Raw genomic sequence first — 24,700 nt, 5'->3', positions numbered from 1 at the left:
GTGATTAAAGAATGCTGGTGGATGATTTTTCTAGAGCCCTACCTAAACTATTTGGATGTTTCCAATGGCTTTGGCTAGCTGACATTTATTTTGACCCCTGGGCACTGGCCTATTGAAATCTCTGGGCTGGACTTCTGAATTAGAGTCTTTGTTACCCAAGCAGCCACCTATGACTGTAATCTTTTTGTCCACGTAGGATGGGAAGGTTGTTATGGGATAATGGGATGGATAGTAGAGCTGCCACAGAATCTGCACACCATTCAAGCTGCTGAGTGCCTGAATTCAGGAATGATCAGATGGGGTATCTGCTGTTTTTATGAAGGATTAGAGTGGCTATAATTGTTTCTGTAGGTTGATTGTGGGGTGTGGTGAGAACAGTGAATGGGTGAATGAATGAGAGTTGAGAGTGTTTTGTCTTGGGAGGGGAGAACAAGGAATGGGAGGAAACTGGAGGAAAAGGCAGGTAAAAATATTGCAACATTGCAAACAAGGATAGGTATGGTGGAAATCTGAGGGCGACCTTTCCTAAGCATTCTGAGACTGCTACTTAAAGAGTAGTCCAATGTCCAGGCCTCAGTATTCTATTCCACATTGGGTTATCAAAAGCTCGGGGGCCTTGGGCTCCTGATGTTGCTTCTGAATATCAGTTTGGCTTGCAGTAAATCTTCACATGGAGATGTCTACATGGATAAAACAGCCAAAGTAATATGTATAATTGAGACCTGGAAAGCTCCAGAAGAAGGAAATATACTTAGCCAAATTTGGGGTCGAAAATGCACCTTCCCAATTTAGAAGTTTTACATTAGCTAAGGACCCAAGAAAGTGAGGAGGGATGGTTGTTCATTCATAAATTGCTGAGGGCTCTCAGTGGCCCTGTGCTGTAGATAACTGAATGTGAAACCCTCTAGATGAAGATAGGCTATAGAAACAGTTGGGATTACTGTTGCTATCTCACTCTCCCTGCTGCAGAACATCATCCCTGCTTGTCAGCCCTTCAATTAGATCAAAGTACAAAACAGATTCCACAGGAAGACTAGAACTGTACTTTATTGTGATAGGCTAGATCAGGGGTGTCAATCTCATCACGGGCCATATCAGGATTTTGCCCTTGGGGGCTGGGGTGGGTGTGGCTGGTCATTGCGGCTGACTAGGTGGGCGGGGATGGGGTTGGCTGGGGTCAGGGCTATATAGGCTGGTCCCTTGCCGTCTCTGGGATGGCCCTGTGGGACAACTCTGGACCTAGCGTGGGCCGGATATGGCCCACTGGCTGCGTGTTTGACAATCCTGGGCTAGATCCTTGTAAGCCTGCCTGTGCTTTACCTCACTTCTCTCTTATATCCTTGTGAATCAGGAAAGAAACTGCCTGAGCAATTCTGAATGCTATCTTGTTTCCCAGGACCTAAGGAATGTTTTAGCCCTCTTAACTCATATAACAGTTCTTGCCTATTTCCCTGATTTCCATCATCTCCCTGATTCTCTATACTATCTAATTATTTACATTCTTTTGCCAGGTTGGCTATGGAGACCCCATGACTAGTTAGTTAATCCTTAGGGATTTCATTTTGCTACCAAATGTCATTGAACAGGGGGCAGATCAGGAGCTCATGGCCTATATAGCAGCTACACACCTGTCCCTAGTCATCAAGGGACCAATGCATACTAGTGTTTGCAGTTTGGACATGGTTTTTGTCCTGGGGCAGCTGTGATCAATTTACATTTGAGTAACCATGTATAAGAGTAAGTTTAGGGTAGCGGTTAAGGCACTAGGCTAGAAACCAAGAGGCTGTAACTCCTAGCCCTGCCTTGGGCACAAAGCCATCTGAGCGACCTTGGGCCGATCACTTTGTTTCTGCCCTAGGAGAGAATGGCAATTTCAAAAGAAGAAAAACCTTGCTATGAAAACAGGGACTAGTCCAGGCAGTCACCCTAAGTCAAAAACTGACTGAAAGGCACAAAAAAGTATATCAGTTAATAATAGATTTAAATTCACTAGAAAAGGACGTATTAATGTTTCCTTATATTAATCAAATGTAATATATTTTTTTAAAGTACTCTATCTTGCAATAAAGTATATTGCTGAATATACTTTGATAAATTTTGAAGTAATAGTTTATTTTCAATAGCTGAATTAAAAAGGCATTCAAAAAGATATATAGAATTTAAAAACTCTTGTTTTTATTGACTGATCATCTTAATTGATTTTATAAATACACATCTTCCTTCTTTTGTTTTAAAGCGGAAAACAGCTGTTCTCCTGATCATTTTCAATGTAAAACCACAAAGCACTGTATTTCTAAACTCTGGGTGTGTGATGAGGATCCAGACTGTGCTGATGGCTCTGATGAAGCAAATTGTGGTGAGTTCTGTAAACAATTTAATTTTCCCTATGTTTTTCTTATTTATTCAAAATTGGTATATTTAGAAAGGTAACATTATTGGCTATCAACCTGAAGAATCATTTTACTTATAATGTCTTATAACGTTTATTTATCTAATTTATATAGCCACCCATCAATCAGAAATTGATTGTTGATTGATGATGACCCATAGATTGATTCTTACCTGAATAACAAAATTATTATTCAGTTGGAAGGGACCTTAGAGGACTTCTAGTCTGATTTTGTCTTTAACAATTTGTCCCTAACTTCAAATTTTCCAACTGTGCACTGTAACTGAATTCATGCACCTTGCTGTTGATCATTTGCTTCTTCTCCTTACTTTTGCTAACAATAGAGTATCAGATTATAATGTAATACTGTAATGATGTTAATACATTAAACATTCTGTTATTTACATTCTGTCAAATAGATTTATAAATTCCATTAAAAATTGAGGATGACACATGTTGCTGTATTATTTCTTAGTGCATTTCAATGCCAAAATAGATTATTTTATCTAGGGGTTTTAATGGACCAAAATTGATTTATTCCAAAATTTACCTAAATTATACTGATGCAAGCCAGAAATTTAGTTTATTTAGCAAAAGATTCAATCCAAAATTTATTCTTTCTCTTTCTTTCTCTCCCCTTCCCCTTATAAAGTTTGCATTGTACTGTGGTTCTTTATTTAGTACTTTATTACTATTGAAATGTGGCTTAAAATGTGATAACTGGTAATTTGCAATGCACTTTTTCTTATTTCTAGTCATGCATACCTAGAAGTATGTAAACAAAAATAGTATGATTTTTTGTGACAGATAAAAAGACATGTGGCCCTCATGAATACCAATGCAAGAATAGCAACTGCATTCCTGATCACTGGCGATGTGACAGTCAAAATGATTGTGGTGACAATTCTGATGAAGAAAACTGCAGTAAGTAATGGCATAGGACTGTAAATTTGTAAATCATTCTACAAAAAAGAGAAAAACACTGTTTTAGTCTCTATTTCTGCCATTTTTAAAAGACATTTATTTTACTTTAATGGTTAATAATATTAAAGATCAAATCTGCTGACTAGTTTTTCTATTTTAATAATTTATTTTTTCTTAAAATGTTCTAGCCTCATTAAAATATTATAAAGACTTAAATAATTCCCAATTTTATAATAATTTCATGAAAGATTACAATTCAAAACATAAAAACTAATATAAATTAAAAAGAAATAAGAATAAAAATTAAAAACTGGAAAGTGCAGAAGACATATACTGTATTTTTCGGAGTATAAGACGTATCTCCCCCCCCTAAAAGAGGGTGAAAATTTGGGTGCATCTTATACACCGAATGTAGCCCCACCCACCTGCTGGCCCCCAGAAAATGGGGCGCGCAGAGGCGGCAATAAGCCATGGCAATCCCTGCAGCCCGAAACAGCTGATCTTCAGGAGCCTGATCCAACCAACAATCAGCTGCTAATCAGGCTGTCCTGAAGCTGAAGCTGAAATGGGCTGTTTGCTGCAAGGAGGCAAATTGCTGTGAGACAGAGGCAGATTTTTTTCTTGTTTTCCTCCCAAAAAAAGGTAGTTGCGTCTTATAGTCTGGAGCATCTTATACTCCAAAAAATACAGTATATAAAATTTCCCCCCTCATCATAAGAGTAAATAATTTTAATAACTTATTACCTTCTTTTAAAATAAATTCTCTCTTCTTCCCATATCTCCTCTCTTAACTATAAACAAAATCTTAAAACCTCATCATTCAATCCTATTTAGCAAAAGTCCATTAAAGGTTACCAGATAAAACTGCATATCTATTTTAACCTTGATGAAATAAACTAACTTCAGTTTTTTGTGTCTAATTTTTTGTTGGTATAGTCATTAAGGTACTAGCATAGAAACCAGGAGACTGTGAATTCTAGTTCTGCTTTAGGCATGATAAACAGGCTGGGTGACTTTGGGCCAGTCACTTTCTCTCACTTTAACATATCTCAGAGTTCATTGGGAAAATATGAGGAGGAACAAGTATTATGTGTCTTTATCACATTGAATAACTTAAAAAGTAATAAATGGGGGAATCTCTATATTCCTTCCCTGTAATTTTAACTAACTTGGGTTTAAATCCCTTCAAATAATAGCCAAGAATTTATTTCTTATTTGTTTTTGTTTTTGTAGTTCCAATATATAAAATGTATCCAATTCACTTGTCTGGTTTGTTACTTCTGTGTCCCTTTTAATTATTAACACATAAACTGGTTTAATTTGTATGTCCAATATAATATATTTTCCCATATCATTCTTGTAAATTGTCATTTTTAAGCCCACATCAACTCATTCCAGTCTAATCTGGTAGAGTTTGCTCCTTTATAACATTATTTACACTTCATCTGTGACAGATGTTCTTAAAATTAACTTCTGAGTCCATTATTCACAAATATCATTAAAAATGTCCAATGTTAAAATATTTCTGTATTAACAAGATGACTTTAAGTATTCCTCTCATTTAATTGTAATCTTTCATTTATTCTAGCAATTTCTTTTTTTTTTATTGAAAAAGTTTTCAAATACAAATTTTCCCCCTTTTTTCCCCTCTCCCTCCCCCTCCCTAACCCCCCCTCTCCACCCATCCCCCCCTGTGACTTCTTCATAACAAAAAAAAAACCTAATTCATAACAGATTACTTACTCCCTCCTCTAGATATTGACCTTTACTTACTAAAAATATTATTAATATTATAACATCCCCCTTTATCCATACATTTCAGAAAAGAGAAAAGAAAGGAAAAAAAAAAGACATTATACTATAACATTATAGAATAACTTCTCCACTTTAAAACTATACGATAAGTCCTACTTTAACATTTAATCTTCTATATATGTTACTATAACATTTCAAAGCGGCCTTCCCCATAAAATCTAGTTTAACATTTATTCCACTCTATCCATTTCCTCCACTCCCCTAAATATATCACTTAAAAATCCCTTTTCTTAGACTAATCAATCTACTAACTAGCTTATTCACCCACTATCATACAAAATTACCATACACAACATTTCTTAATATCTTTGATTCACTGCCCACACTACTTAAAAATATATGTCTATATTTTCCATTATATCTAAATAAAAAAAAAAAGAAAAGACAATGACTTTAAATTTATAATCCATATAGTATCTTCTTAGAGGTCTTTCCACTGGATTGGTAGAACCAACATCCATAATCGGGTAACATAGCTTGCTGGTGCAACAGTTTATTCAGGATCTTCAATCATTTCTGCCCCCATCAGTAGTAAATATCTTCTTATATGTATAAAAGTAAAAACAACCACCCGAGTGACATTATAATTATATTCCATATAGTAATAATTGTGGGTTTCATCAGGATTATTAATTCCCATCATCGTAGTGGGTAACAACCCGATCTTCTGCATGCCCCAACATCATTCTCTTGCCTTGTGATTCAAGATAATATAATATGTTTATCAACACAAAGAGAAATTCCAAAATGGATAATTCAAATCCATCAGTTTAAGGCTCATTTCACGTCCCCAAATTACGGCCATGCAGAGATCTGCCACAATCCTCAGGATGATATTAACCAATACGTCGCCTCTTCTGTGTTTACACATAATCATTCATATTTTAAAGTCACTGGCTTCACTGTTGCCTAATTTAAAAATTTCTATTTTTATGCCACCTATTTCTCTTTTTCTTTTCTTTTTGTGGGTTTGGTTTCCATCCTGGTTTCCTTTCTACAAATTGTGTATCATCTGGTCGGTTTTTATTCTGCTTTGTAAATTGGTCTTGTTGGTTTTGTTTTTGTATCTCATGTTTCTTTTTTATCCCTTGTATATCCCCTAGTAGGTTTCCATGCTTATCCTTGCCTTGATAAGTCATCACATTAAAATTAGATGCCACTTCTCTCAAATTTGTAGATAGTCCAGCTGGGGTATCCAATAAATCCAAAGGCAATTCATCTGGTACAGTCTCTATAATTCGATATTTTACCTTTATTTCCGGCTCCTTCTGCTTATCCTGTATTATACCTGAAGATGTTAAGTTCATTTTCAACCTATTTTGATAAAATTCTTCCGCTCTTTCAACAGTATTTAGCTGATATCTTTCTCCTTGGTATCTAAATATAATACCAACTGGGGCGTCCCACCTGAATGAAATATTTCTCTTTTTTAACTCATTCACCAGAAAACCAAATTTCTTCTTTTCCATCAATATCTTAGGTGGGAGTTCCTTGTAAATCCAAATCTTTCTTCCATACAATTGCAAATTAGAATTGAAGGAATTTTGCACGATATTATTCCTAATTTCCTTATCTGTAAAATAAATCACCATGTCTCTAGGCAATTGCCTTTGCTTGGCAATCCAGGAATTGATTCGATAAACTCTGTCAATCCTGCAAAACACTTCGTCAGGTTGAACCTTTAGAATCCCAGCTAGAAATTCAGAAGATATTTTCCTTAAATCATCTCTATTATTTTCCTGCAAACCTCTTAATCTTATCGCATATTCTGTGAAATTATATTGTACCATTAAAATCTCTTTTTCAATCTTCTGTTGCAGATTTTCTGCATTACCATACTTTTGATCAGCATCCATTTTAGGTTTTTCTTCTAAGCTATTATCCTGAGTGTTTATCAAATCATTTTCAAATTTTTGAATTCTATTGTCCAATTTATCTTGAATTTCTTCTATTTTAGACTCTAGTACATTAGTATTTGTGTCCAACTGTATCATAAATTCTGTAAAACCATTAACCACTTTTGAGAATTTTTTCTCCAGAGAATCAAACTTGGATTTCACCAATTCTTTAATTTCTTTAATTTCCTGCTTAAATTTTTCAAGTTGCTGATTCACAATCTCCTCCCTTCTTTCAATCTCCTCTATAAAAAATTCTGTTATATTAAAATCAGGTTTCTGAGACTGAAGAGTTAAGACTTGTTCCTTTAAATTATTGGTGGGGGAATCCCCCCCCTTCTTGTTTATCTGACTTTATGAGTCTCAGTGCCATGTTTCCGCCCAGGCAGGCTTTGTTAAAAAAAAGCAAGAAAGACTTCTTTCCAGTCCACAACAATATCAGATCTCCAAGGGAAAAAAAAAGAGAAAAAGACACAGGAGCGAAGTTTTGTCTACAAATGTAGCCAGTGGTATTTATTCCGCTACATTGTAGTAATAGGAAACGGAAGGACTTTCCCTTTCAGCCTCTCCTCCAGCCGACGCCATTTTAAAAGGCTTTTTTTCCTCTTTCTTTTCCTCCTCTCTCTTAAGTAATTTTTTTTAAAAAATCAGTAAAATACTTGCGGTTCAGTATTACAGGTCCAGCTCACATTTCTTTGAGTAATCTGTTAAATTTGCAGGCTTGCTTTTGACGCCTGGCTCTGCATCAGCAGAGGTCTCCCAAAGCCCAGAGCAGCGGCTGGGGATACGGGGCATCTCATCCGCTCCGTCCCAAAAGTAAAGGAAAAACTTTTGGGACTCCGCAGAGAGTTCTACCCACCTCTGCCGGCTCTATCTCCGTTTCCTCATGGAAACGGAGTTTTTTCGAGCCGCCATTCCGTTGTGAAGGCGGCTCTGACAGGCGGTGGAAGCTGACGATCCCAAAGGAACGTCTGGCAGCAACAAACAGCAAACCGGAAGTCTCTATTCTATTCTAGCAATTTCTAAGGTCCAACCTTTATCAGGTTTCCCTACTCTTTTCCCCCATTTTCCCCACTAAGGAATCCAAACAATAATTTCCCACAGCAAAGATTGTTATAATTAATTCAAAGTTTTATTTCAAATCCATCTGGACCTTTAGTCTATTTTTAACTTTCCAAAATCAACTTTTAAATACTCCTTTGCTCTTTATTCCAAAAAGTATTTTTTTAAAAAAATCTTAAATTTATACTTAAAACTTGTTTCATTAAGGAAATTCACTCAGTAAATGTGATAAAAACTTCTTGTTCTGAATGTCCTTAATATTTAAAAAGCATTACAAAAGTATTCAAAAGAATGCTTTCTGGTCAAGCTTTCTGTCCATAGAAGCTACATTATGATTGTGAGCTTAGATGGAATCCCTCAATTCTTAGCTGCTTGCTTAAACTGACCACGGCTCCTGAAGTATACTACTGAGGAACAGCTCTCTGGAATACATGTGGGCAGTCTCACAATCTCTCCTTTCTTCAAAGAATTTTGCCAGCCACAATACAGCATCTGTTTGGCAATCTCCATTGTAAATGCCATCCCTGCTCCTTTGGAGATATTTTGCTTGTTATGTCTTCACTGGAAATCCTAGTACTTAAGTCAATTCCTAATGTCATTTTAATCTAAAATAGCAAAAATAGTTAAAGAGGTAATTTCTAAATATATTAATGTATTTTTTTTGCTAATATACTAAAACAGATTATTATTAAAATTGCAGGCCAGAAGCCATTTCATCATACCTATACATAAATGAGCTGTACTATACAACAATTCTTGCCACATTTTAAAAAGCCTATAAATTATCAGAATATTTTCCAATATTCTTCCAACTTTATCAAAAAGTTCCTTATCAAAACCTTTTGTGTTATGACTAAAGAAATCCTGCTTTTTTTTAAATTGCTAATTAGTTAGAGAGACATCAAGCAGTACAGGAATAAATTAGCAATTTTTTTCAGTGGAGTAAGTAGAAACTCTCAAGGACCTGTGTGGAGACCAGTGCTTTTCATTTTGATCAATTATCCTGATTTAGGAGTAAACAGTGATCTGCAATACTTTGCAGAGGATACCAAACAATTCAACCAACAAAAATGGCAGTGAAAAAGTCCGGAAGGAGCTCTTCAAATTGGGTGAATGGTCAACAAAATGGCAAATGCAATGTTGTTTAAAGAAGTATAAATACATGTACTGTGGGGGATGAGGTGGGCTAATTCAAATATCAATTGATATGGTTTAAAGTACCTAGAGTTTATGTTACAATTAGGGTCATAGTGAATTGTTCAGTGAAAATGACACAACATGGTGTAGCAATTAGGAACAAGGAAAATTTCACAGTAGAGGCCATTAGGAATTGGGCTGAAGTTTTTTTTTTTTAAAAAAATCCAACATTGCAACCTTATATCAAACTATGGTTAAAGTAATTCACTGTTACTTTAATAATTGGATAGTGTTTATTATTGTGGTGCTATAACATTTTATTTTTTTGTAAAACAGGATTTTATTGCAGAAAGAAATGAAATAATAAAAAATAACTGAGGTGTCTTGATACCTTCAGATTATTGCTTGTAAGGCATTTTCTTCCTGATTTTGGCATCCCAAGTCATTTTTGTATTTCAGCTATACCAGGAATAAATTCCAGTTTTCCTTTTCCTAATTATAATTATATGCAGAGGAACATAATAGCTAAGGTGTTCAACTTAGACACCACTGATTCAGGTGTTCCCACATGAATATAAATTTCAGGCGATGATTTGAAATAAACATTTTTCAGACCAATTCACCTCACATGGAGTAGCAGGGACGAATTAGTGGAAAACCCATGATTCTCTAAGAATTGTGTTCAGCCCCTTTTCTTTCTGCTTTTAAGAAGTAAAAATTTTAATTCACTTCACGTTAAAGTATGGCAGGACTGTCAAACTCACATTGTCACAGTGTCATCACGTGACATATCAGGACTTTTTTTCCCCTTCACTAAACCAGACATGGGTTTGGCCAGTGCATGACACATCCGGCCCACGGGCCATGAATTTGACAGCCCTGAAGTATGGCATCTATGAACCTGTAGAAAGTGATCAGGAGAAGTTTTTCTTCTTCTTTTAAAACACTAGGACCAGGAGCTATTAATCTGATTAGAGAACGATTTAAAGCAGGCAAAAGAAAGCAATTATTTGTCCAGAATACATATATAATCTGTAGAATTCAATCATAAAAGGTGATGATGGCCATTAATTTCTTGGCTTTAAAAGGTGATAGGATAATTAAGGGGAAACAAATTTATCAAAGACTAACAGTTTTGAAAACTCAGTGAGATTTCTGAGTTGGGAAGACTAAGCAGCAAATATCAGTTGTAGAGGAACAAGAGTGGAAGCAGAGTATTTATTCCTATATTTTATTTATATCCAACTGTTCAATCAGAAGTTCAAGGCAGCCTGCATAGCACCTCAGCTTCCTATTTCTCCTTTCATCATTTATATTTCAGTAACAAGCACGTAGTATTTTCCTGTTTAAGAACTGAGAGAAACAAGCAGTTGAAAAGATTAGAGTTTAGAAAATTTTTCTTTTTTCAGAACCACAAACATGCACTCAGAAGGATTTTCACTGCTCAAATGGAGACTGCATGTCTGCAAGATTCTGGTGTGATGGTGATTATGACTGTGCAGATGGTTCAGATGAGGTAAAGTAGTATTTGGTTGTAATTTTCCAAATCATCTATTTTGTTACTTACTGAAGGTACATCATGAGGAATCAGGTAGTAATAACAGTGCAAGAAATCAAGAGGGAAGACACCTGGAAAATACCATCTGCAAAGTATAAAATACTACAATATGCATTATTTTGAGCAGTTTGTTTAGGAAAATCACAATAACAAGTTTTTGAACTTTAAAAATCAATTATTATAAATTGGCAATTAATTGAGAAGGATGAACCCTGAATAAAATTATTTCTTATTGTTGGAGCAGAGAGAATAATGGCCAATAGATAATAAATCAAAAACTATCATGTGTACTGACATCCATTCCATACAATAACTGTGGAGAAAATGTAGCCTTTGATGACATGCTCCATCATGATACCTGGATAATGGATGAGTAGTATGAATTAAGCCTTCTCTGTGGGGGCACCTACACTTTGGAACAAAATACCCCCTGGAATACGAATAATCCCAGATCTTCACACTTTCCGATGTGCCCTGAAGACCTTTCTGTTTCAAAAAGCAGGGCTAGCATAAACATCTAAATTCTATGCCAAGGTCTTAGCAGATACACCAAGTTGACTCAATTTATTATTTACTGTTTATAAATATATATATATATATATATATATATATATATATATATATATATATATATATATATGAAATCTTAATCTGTTCACCGCCCTGAGTCCTTCAGGAGAAGGGCGGTATAGAAATTCAATAAATAAATAAATAAATAAATAAATAAATTACAGTTTACTTTTGACCTTAATCCACCATTGTTTTCTTCTTATTTATATCCATTTTCTTTATTTTTTCCTCTATCATTTACTCATTCTCCCTCACTGCAGATTTTTTCCTCCCCAGTACACTTATCAGGAAGTACATTAGTGAAATACAGATAATCTCTCCTTTCATCATATTTCTCTTATTCATTTGGAAATAAAGCTACCTATCTTTTTGCTTGGACAGAGTACAAAAAAGGAGATGTATAATTCCTATTTTTCTTTTCTCTCAATTATTCCTTTTTGCCTTTTAAAATGCAGTCTTTTCCTCCTCCAAGCATCGAGAAATCAAAGCGGAGCCTCTTCAATTACTGCCACAAGGCCATTCTGTATATCAGCACAACAAAAGAAACCATAATATCTTTTTAGGCAATTCATTAAATAAATGGGGTTTTTTTTATTTATTTATAAGTAATTGATCCAGTGAGAAAGTGATGGGTTGTAATGGTCTCTAGACCCTTCATTGCCAAGAAATAGAGCCAGAATGAGAAGAGATAACTTCAGATTACAAATGCTGTGTCATCATTTTGGGACCTTAAAGAATACTTTTTAGCCTAAAATTGTTTTAGAAAATGTAGGCAATTTATTGTTCTTTTGTTTATCAAATTTCTACACTGCCAATCTCACCTAAATAACTCTGAGCAGTTTACAAATAAATATATTTATGACCAAATAAATTTGATATTGCCCAAAGAAGAAGGAGGGGGGAGGGGGGAGAGGAGGAAAGAGGAGGAGGAGGAACAACCTTCTTTAGCTATGACAACCCTTTAACATAAAAATTCCTAATTGATGAGAAATGTCAGCAGTTCCAGAACTTGACCTACATTTCAGAATTTTGAGAATGTAGTCTGAACAATGTAGGAGGTAGATCTATTTATTTTTGGTTTGTGTCACATTGTGTCATGTTCACATGTCTTTCCCAGTACAACAAGAAATAGATCTACCTCCCACACTGGCTGCTTTGGAAAAGTAAGAGACCTGTTGTGATCAAGTAGTAAATGTTGTAAGAAAATGCTAATAGATATGATTCAGTTGAAATTAACATGTCCTTCATCTAAAGAAACAACAGTTTAAGATTTAACTCTATAGGAATTGAGGGTAAATGTATTTCCACTACCCAAAATGTTATATGTAATACAATATCTTATATTGCTCTTGTTGCTCTCTGCTTGGAGAAAAGGCAGAGTGTTTTTAAAAAAATAAAGAGCAAAATATATGTAATTATGCTAGTCTATTTTAACAGATGAATACAGTTATCTTTATAACTATATTCCTATTGCAGTTGTAAGTTGTAAAATAAAAGAATTCTCAAATGGATTAAGGTCAGTTTTTACTTGAAATACATTTGATTGCTATTATATTAATTAAATTAGTTGCACTGTTTTTATATCAGAGATATTGTGATTCTGACTGCTTAAAAGACCAGTTTCAGTGCTCCAATGGTCATTGCATAGCAGCAAAATGGAAATGTGATGGATATGATGACTGCATCCTGGGAGAGGATGAGAAGAATTGTGATTCAGGTAAATGTTTACCCATTTTAATGATAGGAATACTTAGGATATTATGTGGAAAATAATATTATATTTCTTTCTGAATATATGTCCAAAATTAAATGACCATAAATTTAAGAAAGCATTCTCTGGAAACTTTAGATAGTGGGGGAATGCCTTTGCTTGGTTATTAAATGGTATACAAATCTAGTATCATGCTGTATATCACACACACACACACACACACGTGTGTGTGTGTGTGTGTGTGTGTGTGTGTGTGTGTATGTATTTATATATATTATCTGAGCATGCATTACCTTGCCATTCTCTTCCAAGCCTACATTAAAGCCTTTCCGTTGACATACAAAAACTAATATGCTTTGGGAATTAAAAAAATTGCTGCATCATCTTTTTTGATATCGGAATGGAACTTTTGGCTCCTATCCTTGGCGTGCCTGCTTCTCTGCCAGGATCCCACCTCTGCGCATTAACCTCTAGCTTTTCTCCTTGGCTGGCCCGACCCCATTCATTTGCCCTGGCCAATGGGCCTCGGCCCCTCCATCCCACGCGCTTTGGTGCAGTCCATTCACTGAAACACAGTTTGTCCCAGGCTTTTGGCTGCCTGGGACAGTTAGCCACCAGCCAATCAGCTAGCTGCCAATGCTGGCAGCCAGAAGCCATGGTGCAATCGATCGCACGGGTGGGGGGGTTTGGGGGAGGTGCTGCAGCCAAACAGCATCAGCCACTTGTTAGGAGAAGGAAGGGGAGGGGTGGAAACTCCCCTGTATCTGATCATGCCTCCCTGATAATGAACAGGAAAGGAAGGGCGGGGGGGGGGCAGTAAGTAAGCCGGATTCATCCAAAGGAGTTTTAGTTTTGGGTGGGTATCCTAGCCTTAGAAGGAGAGAGGGAAGGAGAAAGGGAAGGGAGAGAGATAGAGAGAAGAGAGAGAAAGAAAGAGATAGAACGGAGAAGGGAGACAAGAAAGAAAAGAAAGAAAGAAAAGGGAGAGAAAGAAAAGAAAGAAAGAAAGAGAGAGAGAGAGACAGAAAGAAGGAAAGAAAGAAAGAGGGAAGGGAGAAAGAAAAGAAGGAAGGAAGGAAGGAGGAAGGAAGGAAGGAAGGAGGGAAAAAGGAGAGGAAGGAAGGACCACAAACTCTGGCACTAGACGCAGCTTCAGAGAATGCTTTGAAACAGCACAGCAATCCAGGGCTAGAAGGGATGTTGGAGGTCATCTAGTCCAACCCCCAACTCCAGCAGGAGACCTTATATCATCTCGGTTATTCTGGTGCCTTTAATAGAGAGGAAAATTCACAGAAAAGGGAAGGAGTTTACTAGGCAAGACTGCCATGCAGAGGAAGGCAGAGAGTCCTCATCTCAATTTACGACAACAATTGAGCCCAAATTTTTGGTTGCTAAGCAAGAGCATTGCTAAGGTGAGTTTCGATGCATTTTCCTCAATCTATCCTCCAACAGTGGATGTCAATCACTGTGGACCAGATTGAGAATTTGAGAGCAAAGAATTACCGGTGATTGACACATTCGTAAGAGAAGGATCAATTGCACCATGGCTTCTGGCTGCCAGCATTGGCAGCTAGCCGATTGGCTAGTGGCTAGCTGTCCCGGGTGGCCAAAAGCCCAGGATGAACTGTGTTTCAGTGAATGGGCAGCGCCAAAGGGCGTGGAATGGAGGGGCCATGGCCCATTGGCCAGGGTAAATGCATGGGGGAGGGCCAGCCAAGGAGAAAAGCTAGAGGTTAATGCTCGGAGGTGGGATCATGGCAGAGAATCAGATGCTGCCAAGGGTAGGAGCCGAAAAGTCCTAGACCCTTTGATATGTATACCATTGCAAGCAAAGCTCTTGGAATTTTTGCTGCTGGTAGTGCTACAGTGGACAGTGCTGCCCTTCTCAGCCGGGGCATCTCTGTATAACTTGGGTGGGATATATAGTCCTCATGATTGCATTTTTATTCAGACACTTAATTGTTTGCTGGATTTATATCCCATCTTTGCTCCAAGAGCATAAGAGCACTCCCCCTTCCAGTATTTCTCCATGGTCACAAAACAATGAAGAAGTTTGGGTTAAGAAAGTGTAAGCCTTCATTGCTGATGGGGAATCTAAGTTTATCTAATCCTAGTTTGGTACCTTGACTACTATAACACCATGTATGTTTTCTTTACACTTTCATCTTAATGTTGTAGTTTATTCTGTCATGAGCACTTTTAAAATCAATATGTTTATTACATATATACGAGTAATTTGCATACTTGTAACCAATTTCAACATTTTTCTTTGATTTTGTTTTGTTTTTGACATTTATTTGGGTTTGTTTTAATTGATATACCAATGTAAAATATGGATTAATTCCCAAGGAAACTTTTTCGTATTATACAATCTCTCAAAGGTATGAAGGAGCCTTTCAATATAATCTACTGAAACAAATAATATTAAAATGAAGTAATTAGAAAAGCATTGCATAATAAATATAATACAAAGCATAATTTAATATGGTCTATAAAACATCAGAACATGATATAAAACAATAAATACAATATTAAAGACTTTTTCAAGTGAGAAAGTGGTAAACGAATTAAGCCTCACTTGAACTGTGATTCAGGTTTTTGAAAGTGGCTTGAATTATTACCTTTATACAATAGGGATTCAATAACATGAGATTTGCAGTTGCCATGTCCATTTGATCTCTCACAGATCATCCTGCCAAATAAGAACAGAACCAAGTATTTTCACCATGTGCTGAATATTTTTGAGACAACCAAAGTTACCAAAAGGGATAATTTTCTTCTTGTGCATATAAGTGCACAACTTTTTCTAGGATGGGGATCACATTTCTCTTTTAATTCCTTCCTAAAAGTCGGTGGACCAAGACAAAGAAGTAATCAAGACTGGAAAAATTAAATATATTAAAAGCTGAGGTCTTTCTTGAATTCAGCTCAGCTTCCAATGATTCTTCTATTCATGAAAGCAGCTTGACCTCTTTTTATGTGAAAATAAAATAAAAAATAGTGTAACTGCTTTAAGTGTTGCATTAACTTTAGTGAGTTAAAATCTTAGTGAAGCTGCATTGAAATTGGTTTTGTATAAACACAGCCTTAATATGGAAACCTGTCATAATACACTCACATAGAATTGTAGCATTAGCTTTTGGGAATCAAAATAGATACAATATATTTTGGGACCTCAAAATTAATATTCTTTTGACTTTGTTTTTTTTTTAATTTAGAGTCTTGGTTTTTCGATTTTATTCCATTCAGGAGAAAATAAATGTGTTGTGTTGAGACATGAACTGACCTGCAATTATTTTTTTAATCGTTACTGAGAAATCTTTAAAACACTAGCAATTTATATAATTTTGATTGGTTCTATAGTATCCTTCCCTAACCTTGGTGATTTTCTGATACATTGGACTACCTTTCCCATCATCTCAGTAAGCTTGTGTAATGGCTAAGCCAACTTGGAATTACAAAGTTCAATAATAGTTTGAAGAAATATATTATAATACTTTATTGACTACAGATGAAAACAGTTCAAACATATTGTCTGAGTAATATGCTTTATTTTTCTTCAATGTTCAAAGAATGAGATTTGCACTGTGTGCAGTTTTGAAAGTTAAATAAATCTGTATAAAATGATAGAAATTTGATCTCTTCTGAAATATTGATTTCCCTAAAACCACTTATAAATGTATACAATAACAGAAATCATTTACAAACAGTATTTGTGACTACATTTTTACCATTCTATTGTGATGGTATGTGATGGTGTGATGGTATGAGGACAAAAATAAAAATATTATCACTTGCCCAAATTCTTCACCACATTCTGTACATCATAGATTTTTGAAGATAAAGTAAACCCAAATATGGTATTTATTATCTGAAATTATGTTACTGTATTTCATCTGCCTGTTCTCAATGTTATGTCTTAAATAGAATCTCCAACCTGCTCTTCAAGTGAATATATCTGTGCCAATGGAGGCTGTATCTCAGCGTCTTTTAGATGCAATGGAGAATATGATTGTCCTGATGGTTCCGATGAAGTAAGACAGTAAATATTTTAATATGATCTAATGCTTTCTTTTACAAGTTTATAAACTTGAATTTAAAATAACAATCCTGTGGAATAGCTATTAACTCAGAAATTTATCCAGAAAACATGGATCCAATAGTTAGTAAAATTCTGTAGTTAGTAAAATAATGAGCATTAATGTTTTCATTGATATGAAGAACAGTTGTGTTCTTTTGATGATAGTCTCCAATTCTAAAGTACTGTATATTAAAGATACACTTGGCTAATTATTTTTAAAGGCTTTTAAATCCTTTTTTTACCATACAAAATTAGTTGCCTGGGTTGCAAATTTAATTTTTATTATAACTATATAAATCCTTTCTCATTTTTATCGTTATTTTTTTAAAAAAAATATTTATACTGAAATAATTTCATTTTTCATTGTTGTTTTCAGTTACATGATTTTGTTTCCCCCAAATAATGCATTAATAAATAAACAAAGAACAGTTTATAGAACTATGTAGCTAACTGTTTTGTGAATAGGAATCAGTGGGCATTATCTCAGTGGTGCATGAGAATTGCACTATATAAGCTTAATTATAACCCCCTGGATTTTCCTTAAAGATAGCCTAATCTTCAAAATGTATTTATTGAGAGTATATGGAGATGTGGGCAAGATGAAAATGAATAAGGTATCTTTATTGCCAAGGAGCTTTTGAAAATTGATTATTATTTACAGATGAAAATTGTGAATGTAATATTTTATATTCTGTGATGACCATAGTCTTATCAATAAAAAAATACCAATGATTAAATGATTAAATTGGTTTTGCTGAATTCTAGTTGGTCCAGTTATAGTTCTGTTACTTGATTGGTAATACTCACTGCTACATATGAATATATGTTTATACAGATGCACTGTGTAACAGAATGTAAAGAAGATCAATTTCAATGTAAAAATAAAGCATACTGTATACCTATCAGATGGCTTTGTGATGGAATTCAAGATTGTGTGGATAGCAGTGATGAACTAAATTGTGACAGAGGTGAGATTATCCCCCCCCCTCTTTTCCTGGCTATATTTATAGTTAGTTATTTGCTGAATGTATATCCCATCTTTTGTCTAACTCAGGTTAAATGGGAATTTCCCATCATTTTTTTTCTTCTACAACTCTGTGAAAAAGTGACTGACACAAAGCTACCCAGCAATATTTTCTATAGCTGTTGATACATTTTCTCTAGTCCAAATCCAACATATTAACCACTACATGTTTGTTCATCTTCTGGGCCAGTTGATTTGATGGGAGGGGTTCTCCAATAGAAAATGCTTGCTTCTGAGTCCCTCATGCTACACCCACCCCTTTTGAATCCACTTCAGATTTTCAAATTAGTATGCAAGAAGGCATTTCATCATAATGTTAATCAAAGACCTAGTTTCATAGTTATATACATTTTTACCTGCATTTGGTTTTTAAAGTGCATGTGAAAGAACACATCCTATTTTATCTAGCACAGGTTAGTTTCATTGCAAGTAAGCTGCTTGTCATCTGTTCCTAACGTGAAAGACATTATGAACTGATTATTTGAATTTTCTCTGAAAAGCAGACAAATATAAAGTATGTACAGAAAATGTTGTGCAAGTAAGAGTGAATTTGTATTCAATGTACATTATTCAGTAATCTGATTGCGTTAATACAAATATAAATGATGCATTTGCATTATTTATGCATGCTTCATTTAATAAAGGAAACTGGTTTAGGATTTTTACTGTAATAGCTAGCAAGATTTAATATTTTTGATCTAAAAATGATTTTTTTTTTCAAAAATATATTTCTATAGGTGTCTAGATGGAATGTATTGCTGATTATGTTAATTTCAACTGACAAATTATAGAAAGAGCATGTATTTTTCATATTTAGCATTTCTGTAGCCAGACACTATAAATAGCAGTATCAAAGCAGTACATTAATGTGCCTGATATTAGGAGTAATGAAAATAAAAGGCTTTATATTAATGTAGCACTCCAACAGTAACAGATCTGTGCTGAACACATTATTAAGACAAAATTTTAGAAATGCAGTAAAATACATTTACTGCAAATTTGAAATGTTCAGATAAAATAAAATTTATATAAAGGAAAGTTTTATTGTATTGGCCCTTTCCCAAGTTTTGAAGAACAAATTAATTCTATAAATGTATAGAATCAGGTTTTTTATAAAGAAGAAATGCTTCATTTAGTATAGGTAAAGCTTCTATGCTATATTCAATTTTATGTTTATGGCTTTCCATATATGCTTGCATTTTCCTTTTTCTCTTTCTCTTCTACTCCTTTATATTTGCCTCTTGTCAAAAAGTTAATAGTTTTGTTCCAAATGTTGTCGAATTTTGCAGTGGAACATGAACATGTATTAGCATAGAACTGTAAATAATAAAAAATTGGTAATTTCATGAAATTTTGGCCACTACATTTTAATGTATGGAGAGCCAATTTGGTCAAGTGGTTAAGGCACCAGGTTAGAAACGAGGAAACTATGAGTTCTAGTCCCGCATTAGACATGAAAGCTGACTGGGAGACTTTGGGCCGGTCACTTTCTCTCAGCCCAACCCACCTCACAAGGTTGTTATTATAGGGAGAATAGGAGGAGAAAGACATGTTGGATATATTGAGTTATTTATAAAACTAATAAAGATGAGATAAATTAAATAACCCCGTTATTTAGTTCTATGCCATCAACATCTTTAAAGGAAGAGATGTGTACTGCCTTGCTGAACCTTTATTTATGGTTGAATTGCATAAATAAAAAAATTGGAAACTTCTGCTTTGATTTTTTTTTTTTTTTTTTTTGCAGAAGATAGAGGTATAATAGAAAGGGAAGGTAAGAAGAAAAGGACTCACTTTACAGTTGCAGTTTGCTAATAAATGTTAGATTGGCCACAACCCATTGCTTAACAATGATTCATAAGTACAGATCATATGATGCCTTCTATCTATTAGCCCTCATATATTTAGAGCAGGGGTTCCCAACCCCGATCTGTGAACCGGCACCAGTCTACAGCATGCCAACAACTGGTCCACACAAACAAGTGAAGCCCCATCCTCAGGATGCAAGCAATATGCTAAACTACATCCCCTCCAGTCCATGGAAAAACCTTTCTCCACAGAACCGGTCCTTAGTGCCCAAAACATTGGGGGCCGCTGATTTAAAGGATCCTTGGTAGATGTAATTTTTAGGAAAAATATATTGTTCAAAGTAGAAACAGGCAAAGGATTGATCTTAATATGTATTATCTGCCCATTAGCTTACCTGCTAGTATCTATTATAGGAATGCTTGCCATTTCCTAATTTTATTACTCTTAATGGTAATTACTTCCACTGAGAGAAATTAAGCAAAGTTTGGGAGCAGTGAACAAATAAATGTTATTCTGTTTTCTTTTAATTCAAAATGTGTTTTTAAAATGCAATAAGGTGAATATCTATATTTGTGTACCAAGTTTTACAATTCAACTACAATCAACTACAACCACTACCAGCAGGCTGACAGCAACTGTGGATCAATGATTAATTTCATGTATTTGATTATATTTTTCCCCTTAGCAATATATTCTTGGTAAATTTACATATCTACAAGAAGTTACTTGTATCAGGAGGTTTAGGGAGAAAATCAGCTAAAAATTGCATTTTCCTTTGATCAAATTTCCTTTCATGTCAAGTAATGTAAAATTTATATTGCTTATAGCAGATGGCAATGAAAAGGTAAAAAGGAAATAGATAAGATGTCTTGTATTAGGAAAGCGAAGATAGCTAAGAGTTTTGGAATGCACAATCAAATTTATAGTTTCATCAAATTTAGTAAATAGCTATTTTCTGATAATAGGAAGGACCTCTATGTCATGGTGGAAGAGGGATTGACCTGTTTGTCTTAGTATTATTTTCCCAATGAAAGTCCTCAAAGCGATTGTCTCTATCATTAGAAAAAAAAAATGGAAGTATTCAGGCTGCAGGGATAAAAGACTGTTTAGTACTGGTTGCTGGTGAATTTGGTTGAAAGAGTACATGAGCATACATGTCCTGATTGTTAGCTTCTTATTTTCCCATAAACATTTGTTTTCCACTGGAGAAGGATCTACTACTACTCTTCATTATCAGTCTTAAATTTCTATTTCTAGCAGCTATTTGAGGCAAGATATAAAAACATGGAAATCTACGGACTTCCGGTTTCCTTGTCTTCGGCGACGGCGGCGCTCTTTGAAGCTCCGCCAGCCCCGCCGCCTGTAGAGCCGCTTCGCGATCGAGAAGCGGCTCGAAAACTTCAAAATCCTGAGGATTATTGGAGGAGAGATAGCAGGGCACAGGTCGAGCCCCTGTAACCCCCCAGGGAATTGTTTCTGGGGAGGAAACAGGCGCGGCTCCCTTCCAACCTGCTGAGACTCCGGGCGGCGAGGGACGATTCTGCTTCTGCAGAACAAGCCGGCTGCAGGAAACTTAAAGCGAAAGCACCAGCTTTAATAAACAGCGAAATTACCTGAATCCTGAAATTTGGAAACGCAAGTATTAGCACTTTGTTGACTTTTCAATCTGAGAAAATGCGAGTGAGTGAAAGTGCTTTGAAAAAACATGGCGCCTAGCTTCAGAGTTAACGAGCCAGCGAGTGTGGATTGGTGAAGTTACTTTGTTTTGCTACAAAGTTTCCAAGTTGCTACTAAGCTGCCTTGCTTGTTACAAGAGAAATAACTCGGAAATTTTTTCCCTTTTCAATATTGGACTTTGCTTTATTTTAACCCTTGTTTGATCAAATCTGGGGGACTTTTTTAGAAGTCTTTGTGCAGGAGGGAAAGGAAAAGGAACCTCCCTCTTTAGAAAAACTAGATCACGAGCCAGGATGGCTTCAAAGAAGCAGGAAGGGAAGGCATTAGGGGGGGGATCCCCCACACACAAACAGCAAACGCAACTTCCCCCTGCTCAACAGTTACAAACTCAGAAAAAAGAATTTGATGTGGCAGATTTAAAAGAATTTATTTCTAAAACTTTGGATGATAAATTTCAAGAATCACAACAGGAACTTCAAAAATCACATCAGGAATTTTTGCAGGAAATTAATGAAATTAAAGACATGGTGAAACAGAACCAAATTATGGTGACCAAAAAAATATCAGAAGTGGCGTCTGGCCTGGCAGATTTTATTGGGAAAGTTGATTTTAAAGTTGAAGAATTTAAATCAGAAGTTAATGTTAAGATGAAAGATAATGATTATAAAATTGATGAAGTTGACAATAAAATGCAGAGAATTGAAGATGAGATTGTTATGATACAATTCCGGGCGATGGAATTTGCCATACGGCTTCGGGGAATTCGAGAGGAGGAAAGACAGGACTTGAGACAAGTTTGCTCTGAAGCCCTGGCTAAGATTCTACAAGTTAATCCTGATTTGGTATTTCATAAAATAGATAAAATTTACAGAGTGAACTCTTGGGTGGCCAGGCAAAGACAATTACCCAGAGATGTGGTCATATACTTTACTGAGAGAGAAATTAGAAATGATATCCTGCAAAAATCTTTCCACACCTCTATACAAGTGGGGGGCTCACGGCTTGTAATTTTTAAAGAGTTACCTCCTAAAATGCTGAAAGCTAGAAAAGAATTTGGTTTTCTTGTTAAGGAATTGAAAAATTTACAGATACCCTTCCGGTGGGACGCACCAGCTGGGGTAATTTTCAGATATAAGGGAGAAGGATATCGGTTGAATACCGTGGAGAAGGCGCAACACTTTTACAGTACTATTCTTATGGAAAGAACACCATCTCCACGTACATCTACAGTTCTGGAGATTAAGGAGAGTGAAGAGAGGCAATTGAAAGAACAGTCTAAGCAGGAATTAGAAAACGTGCAAGGTGCAGAAGGAGGTATTCTGAGTGAGCCATCGCTGGATTCTTCTCCAATTTTGGATTTGATTCAGTTGACTGAAGTTAAAGATCAACGTATAACTAGAGCTCAATCCAAGCTACTTAAACAGAAGCAACAACAACAACAGGAAAGACATGACAAGAAGGCAGTTAAGAGCACTGCACAAGAGACTGGCGCTATGGGAGGAGCGAGATCGAAGCTTGTGGATCAACTTCAAGCATATTGCTCCGCGCTCCATGAAGAGGTCAATGACCTTTAAGTGTTTATCTTGGAATGTCAATGGGTTGAATTCAGCACAGAAAAGGAAAAAATTATTTACATATTTGAAACAATTTAATAATGATATAATATGTTTACAAGAAACGCACATTACAACTCAAGATCAAAAATATTTGATAAACTCAAAACTAGGAGCACATTATATATCTTCAACTTCGCAGAAAAAGAATGGTGTGGTTATTTATGTAAATAAAAAATTAACAGCAAAAGTTATAGAAGTAGATCAAGATGGTAGATTTGTAGCAATTGAATTGTTTACAGCAAATGGACAAATTCTTTTGATTGGAATTTATGCTCCCAACCAACAACAGGATTATTTCTACAAGATGTTACATACTAAAATATTGCAATGGGACTACAGATCTATTTTAATTATGGGAGATTGGAATGGAGTAATTGATTCTAAATTAGATAAAAAGAGCTTGGCAAAGTCTAGAATTAGATTACCACAGACCTTTTTTGATATGAAAGAAGATATGGAACTAAAAGATGTTTGGAGAATACATAACCCAAATGAATTGGATTACACTTTTTTTTCTGATAGACATAGATCTTTTTCTAGGATTGATTTTATCTTGTTGTCAAATGATCTACTTGTTAAGACAAAAAGAACAAAGATTTTTCCAAGAATTTTGACTGATCATAGTCCTGTATGGATAGAAATCGAGATGGATAAGGTTGAGAGACGTTCTTGGAGATTAAATGAGAACTTGTTTAGATATGAAAAAAATATAATAGAACTTAAAAAGCATTTGAAAGAATTTTTTGAAATAAATTTGAATAAAGGTACCCCAGTTGAAATTGTTTGGGATGCAAGTAAAGCTTATATGAGAGGGGTACTTATCTACATGAATTCTAAACATAGACTGTTCCGACAAAAGAAAAGATCTGAGTTGGAAATGGAAATAAAGAATAAAGAACAGTTACTTATTAAAAACCCAACAGATGAAAGAATACGAAGTGCTATAAAACTTTTGAAAGATCAATTCCAAATGCTTATGGCGGAACAAGTTGCAACAAGTTTACAATACGCGAAGCATAATACATTCTGCAATGCTAATAAACCGGGCAGATGGTTGGCTTACACATTGAGGAAAAAACAAAGTATACGGACTATTGATAGTATTGATATTGGAGGGAAAGAAATCTTTCAACAAAAACTAATTAAAGAAGCTTTTGTGGATTATTACACTAAACTATATGCCAAAGATGAGGTGCAGAATGGACTTATAGAAAAATATTTAAAGGATAAGAGAGTTACAAAAATTACTGATCAACAAAAGGAAAGAATGAATTATCCTATAACAGAGGAGGAGATAACAGCAGCAATTAAACAGCTAAAAACAGCCAAAGCTCCTGGCACGGATGGTTTGACTGCAGTGTACTATAAAACTTTACAAGCTGAAATGGTGGGACAACTTAGAGATTTATTTTGCAATATTCAACAAGGGGGT

The 24,700-nt window shown here is 35.2% G+C and overlaps 1 protein-coding gene across 4 annotated transcripts in view; it reads left to right on the top strand.

Annotated features, from left to right (window-relative positions):
• LRP1B (LDL receptor related protein 1B) overlaps positions 1–24,700 on the top strand; it is a 986,195-nt gene that overhangs the window by 900,066 nt on the left and 61,429 nt on the right. For all 4 annotated transcript variants that reach the window (XR_004592513.3, XM_034424500.3, XM_034424507.3 and 1 more), the window contains exons 66-71: positions 2,237–2,356; positions 3,197–3,313; positions 10,632–10,738; positions 12,938–13,067; positions 16,989–17,095; positions 17,978–18,110. Coding sequence is in view for 3 of the 4 variants with exons in the window: in XM_034424500.3 (XP_034280391.2) it covers positions 2,237–2,356; positions 3,197–3,313; positions 10,632–10,738; positions 12,938–13,067; positions 16,989–17,095; positions 17,978–18,110 (714 nt within the window). In the remaining variant the exon portion in view is untranslated. The remainder of the gene's footprint in view (positions 1–2,236; positions 2,357–3,196; positions 3,314–10,631; positions 10,739–12,937; positions 13,068–16,988; positions 17,096–17,977; positions 18,111–24,700) is intronic.

The sequence above is a fragment of the Pantherophis guttatus genome, chromosome 1, assembly GCF_059756535.1.
Source record: "Pantherophis guttatus breed Tessera chromosome 1, ASM5975653v1, whole genome shotgun sequence".
NCBI classification, from domain to species: Eukaryota; Metazoa; Chordata; class Lepidosauria; order Squamata; family Colubridae; genus Pantherophis; species Pantherophis guttatus.
The sequence above is the reverse complement of the archived record's forward strand: the minus strand, read 5'-3'. Positions and strand labels throughout refer to the sequence as shown.